The 9,952-nt window shown below is 38.5% G+C and overlaps 1 protein-coding gene across 1 annotated transcript; it reads left to right on the top strand.

Moving 5' to 3' along the window:
* Positions 1-7,434: 7,434 nt before the first annotated feature.
* Positions 7,435-8,602, top strand: LOC311254385 (uncharacterized protein). Its single transcript, XM_084348113.1, has 4 exons — positions 7,435-7,520; positions 8,060-8,227; positions 8,329-8,433; positions 8,527-8,602. The coding sequence occupies exons 1-4, from the start codon at positions 7,475-7,477 to the stop codon at positions 8,571-8,573; spliced, it is 366 nt and encodes a 121-aa protein (XP_084204239.1). The 5' UTR covers positions 7,435-7,474; the 3' UTR covers positions 8,574-8,602.
* Positions 8,603-9,952: the final 1,350 nt, after the last annotated feature.

Below are 9,952 nucleotides of genomic sequence, written 5' to 3'. Positions count from 1 at the left end.
ATAGCGAAAAACTGGGGTATGGGAGGAGTTTGGGGAGACCGTGGAGAAGGACTTTTTGTTGACCTCAAAAGAGGTTTAGGTAAACTGACGACTTCAGAAGAGGCGGCAAGGCTTAGCCTGGATGCTGAAAGCTCTGGACATTGTTGAGCTGTCTTAGGCGACACACCCCTTCCTCTTCAAGGTCGCACGGAAGTTAGGGACAGTGCCTGCAGACTGAAAGATGGGGTGATGGTTTCCATTTTTTGCCCTCTAATTAGAAGAGTAGATTTTCATATATCATCTGGCCTGAAAACATCTTGGGATCTACCAAGAGGACCTGGAGGATCAGGCTAGGGAGAAGAAAGTCTGAGCTATCGTGCTTAGCCTGCTGCCATAACCTCAGCCCTGATGAGTGTTGGGTTGCCGGATGAACAAAATCATAAAATGAGGACATTAAAAATGTCTTGAAATGAATACTGACTAGTACAAATATCATTGCTGATCTTGAATTAGTATTCTTACAGTAAGACTGCAGGTCTGTAACCACTGTAACCATCATTCATCATCGTCAATTCAGCCCATTGAAACGTTTCATCGATTAAAGCTGGTTGAAGACGGTTGGGTTCAAACGGAAAAAAGAGATGCTACAACAGCTGTAACAGCCTATAATGGCTAATAGGGCTGTCAAAGTGACAATCAAGATGAGGAGTTGAACCGATGAGGTCAGCAAAAAAACAAGAATTTCACTGGGTGTGTGATTGCTCTTTAAAAACATTGATGAAACCATTGTTAAGCACTTGTTGGTCTCAATTCAAGCTGTTTAGCAAAACTAGGAATAGAGACAGATGTATGGGGATCCACAGTGTAATAATATTCACATTGGCTCTGCAGCAACATTTTTAAGCAAAGGATATAAAGTGACCAGGAGAGTTTTAATGATCTCTGCCAACTGGAAATAACATGATTTCACTAAATAGGGAGATGGAGTTTTCTCCTTTCGAACCACCTAATGAACACTTCCAAAGCAAATAATCACACCTTTGATCTGTTGTTGTGAAGTAGGGCCTGAATAGTCTGCCTTTTTCTACCGAATCTCCGCTTCTCAATGCCTCCAGTTCAACCTTAATGCAACAAAAAGGTCAAAACCACAAACTTTCATCAAATTTGTTTAGCCAATAAAAGTCAAGACGGACCTCTACAGACTGCTTCTTAATTGGCGGCTCTGTGCAGCACTAATGTTATTGGGGCAAAGGAGAGCCATTCTCTAATGTGCCTCTTCAGACTGAGGACTTGTTCTATACTCATAATCCAATTGCAAGGGAATAATCCATGTGACTGAGCAGTAAAACCTTTTGTGGTTGGCAGGAACACTTCATGGGGTGAAACCTGACACAAGGGGAGCAGTGAATGTGCTGTTATGGAAAGGTTAGTTATAAGATCCTCTGTTAGAAGAGAATTATACCTGAAGTGTTACTAACATGAAGAGAACCATTTTATCATATGCTTACGAAAGTCTTATGAAAAACAATTGCTATGCATAGTACAAATGCAACATTATTTTACAGTATGGCTTGTCACAGTAGTCAGTGCTCTCGGTGGTCAGGCATACACCGATTAGACTACTTGCCCAGGGCTCCCATCATTGGTCTTACTTCCTTGAAAAGATTTAGTCGGACAACAGAATGTACAATTACAAACTCGTGTCCTCTGTGTCAACACAGAGAGGCAGGAGTCACATATCACTTTTCACCTCACGAGAGTTGACCAATGAGACAATGTAAGAGGATTTGTTGTCACACACGAAAAAGAAAAGCGCCCTTTTGGCCAATTTAAGTCCAATGCTAAAAGGGAGCGGGATGACATTGAGGGAAAAGGAGTTGGTTTCCTCACTGATAAGTTGGAGGTGTGCAGCTCTTCATTTCAAGTTTACTTTATTGTCAATTTCTCCACATGTACCAGACATACAGAGGAATCGAAAAGACGTTTCATCACTATCCCACGGTGAAAGAAATAAAGTGCCCGAGCACAACAGACAGACATTTCCTAACACTAAAGCAAACAATAAAGTTCACAGCAGATAAAGACATTTACTGACATTAAAAAAAACAATAAAATATAAGAATCTACCATGTATGTGTAAGAAAATAGTAGCAAAAAGTTTCTGTATGATATGTTGTTGTTGAAATGTGAAATTAAATGAAATGTTGTGAGTGCAAAAAGACAGTCAGTCTGAAAGGTCAGGGTTCAGAGTCCAGAGTTTTTTTTTGGGGGGGGGGGTCTGGAAACAACTCCATCTCGTTTCCAGAGACTGTAAAATATTCACAATTCATCTGCTGCCATTCAATGCTAAAAATGACCTTTGGCTTGTTTTGAAGACCCAATTTGGTGAACGACAGTGGTGAGTGCTAAACTCACTGAACACATTGCATTTCCTGTGACTACTTGATCATTAAAGCCAACTGCGTTTAATGTGAAGCTGCAGCAGTAGGAAATGTTTGCTTTGCATTAGAAGTAAATTAATACAGCGCTCTACAGATAGTTATCGTCTAATCGATAACAATGGTGTTGTCTTGAGTTTATTAACCAATGGAAAAATGATGTCACCGTGGCATCCCTTCAGATTTCAGACCGACTTAGTGTCAGGTCTCTGATCGTGTCCCACGAGATCTGCCTACTGTATACACTACTATAATTTAAGTGCTATTTCTTGTTTGCATCTGTTATGTATACAGCTTGAAGTAAACATCACAGATCCATTTATTATTGTTGATATGTTGCGGATTGATAGTGTTAGGGTGAGGGTTACAGGGTTTTCAAATCCGATGCTTCTGGTTGTGTTAACAGAAAATGTCAGACATCAGTGCTTCTCTTTGGTATGGGAAATATTGTTTTTCTTGTAAATGTGCAGGAAAACTCAATGAGCGATGAGTTTTTCCACTATGATGTCCAACTGCGACAACAACCACAATGCTTGAGGTTTAACAAAAACATGGGGGTGGTACTTTGGCATGTGACTGTTCTTCTGTGTTGATGGATGTTGGTTTGTTGGATGGATGTTGAAATGTTTTCATTTCTGGATGCCAAATTTTAGTTATGAAATTAATTTGATTCTGTAGCTATTGCAACACAGCAACAGCGCGCAACACTTCTATAATCCTCTACAGTTAAGAGGTGAGAAGAAGTCATATTCAGGTCTTTTTTCAAATTTGGTGTAACCAGCTTGGACACTGGGCAACCACAGAGCGGCTGTGGGCATGGCATGATGGCCAGCACTCCTCAAAGACAGGAAACTCCTCTCCTCCCATGGGCACACTCTGTGGATGACGTATATCCTGTTTATTTCTTGGGCCACTCCTACAGCTGTGAATACCGCAAAGAATCTGGACTAAGTCCAAATAGCCTCCACAAGAATCAGGGAACTGTAAAGACCATGTGAACCTTTCCTCCCCATTTGTGGTTTCAGTCCATCTTTATTAATCTATAGTAGCAAAGATTTCCATAAAAAGTAGCGCCTGTTTCCTGTCTCCCAGGCGAAAACAGACACAAATCTAATAAATGCCAAAGTCTGATTGATTCCCCGATAAGATATGATTACATATGGCCACAGTTTCTCAGAACTCTTTGTACACATTTCTGACCCTGGTCATTCAACCTGGACAGTGACACATGAATGAGTAGTTTCTTGGAAAAACAAAACATGTACTTTGTGGTAAAGCAGTATTTCATAGAGAGGTATATGCAGTAGAAGCTGTTAAATCGATAATCTGTGGCCCCTTCTACTGTGTGAGTTTAATCCTACAGTTAAAACAAATATTGTTTTTCTAGCCAAACATAAGTAACATGAGTCAGACTGTTGAATGGCATTTATTTGATATTTTTTGTATTACTGTCACAATGTAGCTTTTAAGGTCAGCACCATCTTTAGTACTTTTAAACTCCCAGATTTATGTGTGAAAGGTCTATAGTCTGTACACTTAGGGAAGAACATGCACTCTTACATGCGTTTGTGCATATGCAAAAAAAACATAGCCCCATGAACTGTGCACACACACACGCACACACTTCCACTGCGGACCACAAAATCAGATAGAAATCCTTCTGGGAGGTTTACTGTGAGGTTCACATTTAAAAATAGACATAATGCTGCGTTTAAAAAAAAATGTGTTTACAACATAAACTGGAAAATCACTTAAACTGTGGCACATGTTGAAAAACCCGTCCGCATGCAGACAGTAAGCGATACTGTACGTTCATTAACACACTATAGGTTTGTATTTTTATGTTAGAATTGAATGTGTGAGCTGATTAATTTATGTGAACTTAACTTGAAAATGCAAAATGCAAATTAGGTCTAAGCTAAATCAGATATTTTCCCATCTTTTTAAACTACAATAAACTGACACAGATATTCATTCAAATCCAAATAAAACAAATGAACTTGAATGAACTTGTAATCTGTTACTGTAAGATACTCTTTGATGTATTTGTGCCCGTCTCTGATTGTCGATTAAGACATTTTTAATTGGTTAAATTCTTAACCATGATTAATCGATTAATGATTAACATCCCTAGCTTGAATGCAGCATTTGTAGCGAGAACCCCAGTAAATAACTGAGAGGACATGACACAGACCAGCGGGGTTATAGCTGGATCAAAGCAGCCGTTTGCTGTCCTGTATACTCAGTGTATTTGTGGCCAAGGTCAACTCAACAAATCAGTGAATGATTGATACAAAGTGTACTTATGACTCTGATTCATAATGCTTGACTACACTTTATATAATGTTTACTTTAGACTATGGTGTACAATACCACCATATGTTAAATGAATGTATTATACTATAACCTTTGTTATACTACTATTTATTACTACACACAACCTTTATTATATCTCATATCCTTTCTATAACATTATGTAACATAATGTATTTTAAATATACCATATTAACACTGCCCTGACTACGGATACAACATCTCCATAATGTTCCATTAATCATAATATTTATTAGACCACCAGACAAGTTGCTTCTGCTGCTATTAATCATACCAGCACACCTAATATTGGGCAGATATATGTATTATTGGCTATTTATCGTAAATAATAGCTGATGAATGAATAAAACAAAGCCGTGCAGCATCTTCACACACAGGAACAGCAGGTGGTAGTATGCTCCTTAAAAGTTGGTTTCCAACAGGTGTAGACCGATTATTGGGTAGTCAGATAGTCAGCATTCACCGATGTCATTGGGCTATAACAACATTATTTCCCCGCTGGAGATCAATAAAGGTTTATCTTATCTTATGAACTTCTGTAACTCCTACACAGAAAACCTTAAAATCCCTTTTGACCAAACAGAGATAAGCTGACGGTGAAATATTGCTTTCCCAACTCTGGACCAAAAATGTAAATATTGTCAATATCTACAGGGTTGTAACTGTCACAGCGGCTTCTATAAAGGCTGACCGGCTCAGTGATCTCAGTTGAGCAGCTTTCATCTGAGGTCTGTCCAGTCAAACTTCCCACTTGGTGTTTGTGTTCAGCTATATTCCAACCAACCGCAGCATCATGAATCTTCAGTTCAGCAGTATCTTCTTGTTTGCGGGGCTGTTTCTGAGTGTCTCGGCTCTGACACCTGAAGAATGCAAACCCTTAGTCACACCTTTGTCTCTGGAAGACCCCTCTGTGGTAAGTCCTTCTCTTCTTCCTGCCTGCACCTTCAGGTTAGCATTAGCACTGAGGCATTCAACCTCAGTTTTGTGTGTCTCATGTGTTAGCATTAGCATTTAAGTAAGCTTGAATCGTACATTTCTCTTTAGGATAAATGAGCTACAATTTGTGACAAACCCAGAGGGTGCAATGCTAAAAATATTTTTAACCTTTTTTATTATGATGTGGACTGAATTGTTTTTCATTGTCTTCCAGATGTTTAGACATAGGACTGGGCAATTTGGCCAAAAATGGCATTGCCATAAAAGTTTTCACATCACAAATTACCACAATAAATGTGCAATCCGAATCTTTCGAACTTAAAAACTTGACTTTTGCTCGGGATTGCTAATAGGATACACACAATGAAATATACAGCAAGAATTGTGATGTCAGCTGCTATGTTTCTTGGTCGAATTGTAAAAAGCATCTCCATGCTGCTAAAGATGGGTCCTTTTTAAAATCAGTGATGGCCTCTTTCTGCCTCAAGATGGTCACTACATTTTCTTCAGTGTCGCTCATCCTTTATTAAAATCGTTAAAAAATTAGCAAAGTTATGATATAAAAGATGAACTATCTAATTAAAGACTAAATGAACAAGAGTATGGTTCTTTTTTTAGAATTACTCAGCCTTTCTTCTATTAATGTTTGTCACTAACTGATTTCATGTCTATTTGCAGCTCTACGGCACGACACACTTCATCATGGGCTACACAGATACCGCCATTTATAACGACATCCTGAATGCAAGCGATGGCTACTGGATGAACACCATGGCATCACCGTCCGGCAACAAAGAAGTCATCATACATCAGGAGCACAAGCTGTGAGATAACAGTGCAACATCAACCGTACAAATACACGACATGATAGCTGCTGTAATCATATGGTTAGACAAAAATAAATCAGAGGTTGGACTTATACTTCTGAGGATGAAGTATAAGTCAAACTTCCCAAAACCAAATACAGAGAAGGATAGGAACCGCTGACGTTCGGATCACTTGTACTCGCTTATATGCTGTTAGTCAGTTAGCATTCTCCGTTTTGTAACACAGACTCCCACACGGCGGATGTTCCGGTCCTAAATAGGTTCTACTTTACATCATAACCTGTGGCCCAACAAAATAATGTGGTTAGTTCAAGGTCCAGTCTGTAAGAAAGTTGTCTCATTCCCAACTCCCTCCCCAGCTTCTAGATTTACTTGCAGTCGGGAAGTTACAGCTTGTGACTCACGCTCCTTCTACCGGTTAGATATTCTCCTACTGGCTCGCTTCTACCTTGGGTTGTAAAACATCTTCACTCAGCTTTCACAGTCACAAGGCTGAATGCATGCATCTGTTTGCATTATATAGACTTTAAATTACAGACAGCCAACATTGTGATTTAATATATTTAATAAATAGGTTGTACCACTGTGTTTTACTTCATATAAATGTGAGTTATGGCTGAAAACGACAACAGAAATAAACAAGTTTGCTGATTTCAAGTCAACTGTCAGTTGTCAACCCTGAACTGAAGAGTTGTTGGTCATGGCGACTCGGACTATTGTCTATGTTGGCTTAAAGGTAGAGCATCTTCACTTTGAAATAGTAGTTTAACAACACAATCCAAAAATCTGGTTCCACTTTTTTCAGAACTTTCAAACATAAACAGTATTCTTAGTAGTGTAGTAGTCTTCATCAGTAGAAGGAGTCTTCACTTTTTAAGCCAACATGGACAAGAAGTCCTTAATAAGAAGATGAACTTAATTCCTGCTCTGTCTTTTCTCAGAAATGGAACCTGCTATGGCATGACATTCAATTTAACAATTGACGGCAACGTTGCTACAATGGCACGTAAGTTACCTGATCTGACATGATACTTGAAGATATGAAGAGTACACACAGTTGATAAAACATTTAAAAACATGCCTATGATCAATATTTTAAAGTAAATATTCTCTATGTATTGACAAATTGACCTATGATTGCTGTTTATATATTGTAAATTTGTGTTGAGCAATGTTGAACATGGTAAACATTATACTTGCTAAACATCAACACATTAGCATGCTGATGATTTAGCTCATTTAGCTCAAAGGAGCTCAGTGACTATACACTTGGAAGAAAAAGACTGACTTTAAATCTTTTTTTCCAAAATCCATATTTTTATTTTCAATGCCAAAATCTAAAGCCACAGACCCAGCTACATGTGTACAGTATGAAGACTTTTTTTCACCTTTTACAGTCATGACTCAAACAGAGAGTAACACAGTCAGAACATTTATCACACATCTTCTTAGGTTTTCAATCTAAGGCCTAGATACACAGTATCTGTTTGAATGTGAATAGAGTAGTTGTTTTATTAGAATTTTCTGACTTTGTTCTGTCCTCAGTCGGCAACATCACCACGAGGTACCATGTGCTGCCAAGCTGTGACGGCTGTCTGGTCCTCAGCGGCAACGGCACCGCCAGAGACCTCGACCAGTACTTTCGCGCTATGAACTTTGAAAGCACTGTTAAGGCGGACGATGTGATCAACAGTCGTGCTCTTTATTTGTTGGGTAGGAACGAACAAGTCACAGAGAGAAAATAACACATTTTATATTCAACACAGTACATGCAACGCAAGAAGCATCATTTCTTTTTTTTTTTTGGTTTCCAGCCAAAGAGCGGACCCTGAAGGACTCTGACCTGGAACAGTTTAAGCAGCAGGCAGGCTGCCTTGGCTTCTCAGGAGAACCTGACTTCGAATTTGACTCCAAGACAGGTGCTTCGGTTAAAACCTGTCTGATTAAAGAATAAAAACAAGATGTGTGATATCAGACATAACTGATTTCTTTCTCTGTCTTTGTCCCTGCAGATCCTTGTAAGGAAGGCGAAGGCATCAACCTAAATATTCCAAACTGAAAGTAAGGAAAAGAAAAGTGACTCAAAACATCAAACATGTGGATTTGTATCTGTATCTTTGATCTTTTGTCATGTATTAAATTGGAATATTGATTGACTGAAAAATGATGTCTGACTGTCTGTCGTCCATTCAGCTACAAAGGGTTTTACTGTTGATACAGGACATGAAAATATGACATGAGCCTATAAATTAGAGTTGGGCAATATGTTAAAATTTTCCAACCGGCCACCGTCAGCCCATCAATCGGCGATTGCTGATATATTCCTGCAGCTGTGCACCAGCACTGCACACATTTTCAGTGGATGTAATTATGGAGGAGCTAGTTGCAAAAAAGAAGACAAAATCACCAGTTCTATGTATTATTGGCTATTTATCGTAAATTATAGCTGATGAATGGATAAAACAAAGCCAAATTTCTCTCATTGACTTAACAAGTGCAGCATCCTCACACACAGGAATTGTAAGTGGCAGTATGGTCCTTAAAAGTTGGTTTCGAATAAGGGTAGACCGATTATTGGGGCCCGATATTCAGCATTCACCGATTAATGGTATTTTTTTGTGTAAAAAAATGCAATACTTTGGCGCTGGGTGGAAGTATAAAGTAGTAGAAAATGGAAATACTAGTACCTCAAAACTGAGTAAATTACTGCAAATGTATATCGGTTCCAATTATTAATTATGTCTCCTTGATTACTTGATTACTACCCGATTACAAACAGTCGACTCCTTGTTTACGATCCCCCAATAGAAAAAGGAAGAAGTAGAAGAAGAAAAAGGAGGAAGAGAAAGGAAGAAGAAGACTGTTGTGACAACATCAAACTGCTGCACCTCAGTAGAGCCACACATTGTAGACTAGACAGCCAAACATGGTGTCATTGGTTTGGATGTTTTTTTACAGTTTCAGAAACAATGATTGTAATTTGCATGACATGATCCACAAGAGAGGTTGGAAAAAGTTTAAATGTTTTAACACAATAAAAATCTAGTTTGAGCTATGGGATACTGAATCATCCATGTTTGTTCACTACATCTTAGCCTTTCTTACCCTCAGGTGTGCAAAAACTACAGGTTATGAACTTCTATTTAAAATGCAAAAATGTGACATTACCAGTTAACTTACCGGTATCAGCATTGAGAAGCAGGTAATTATCGGTTATCTGTTAAAATTAATCCATATGGTGCATCCTTTCACTTTGGTTTTATTTTGTCCCAAAATATAAAGTTTCTTTTTTGTTCTTATTTAAGTTGTATATAACTTTATTATCTTGTTCTTTACTCTCTATGCTCGTCTGTCCTTACTTGTGTCATTGGGCTATAACAACATTATTTCCCCACTGGGGATCAATAAAGGTTTATCTTATCTTATGAACTTCTGTAA

Source organism: Pagrus pagrus, assembly GCF_965226575.1.
Source record: "Pagrus pagrus genome assembly, chromosome: 1".
Taxonomy (NCBI): Eukaryota; Metazoa; Chordata; class Actinopteri; order Spariformes; family Sparidae; genus Pagrus; species Pagrus pagrus.
Note: the sequence above shows the minus strand (reverse complement) of the source record. Positions and strands in the feature narration are given on the sequence as shown.

Excerpts from the sequence above, each read along its gene's own strand:
- LOC311254385 (XM_084348113.1), top strand. The coding sequence starts at position 7,475 with ATGACATTCAATTTAACAATTGACGGCAACGTTGCTACAATGGCAC. Across the intron at positions 7,521-8,059 it reads CAACGTTGCTACAATGGCAC|TCGGCAACATCACCACGAGG; the intron begins GTAAGTTACCTG and ends TTCTGTCCTCAG. Across the intron at positions 8,228-8,328 it reads TCGTGCTCTTTATTTGTTGG|CCAAAGAGCGGACCCTGAAG; the intron begins GTAGGAACGAAC and ends TTTGGTTTCCAG.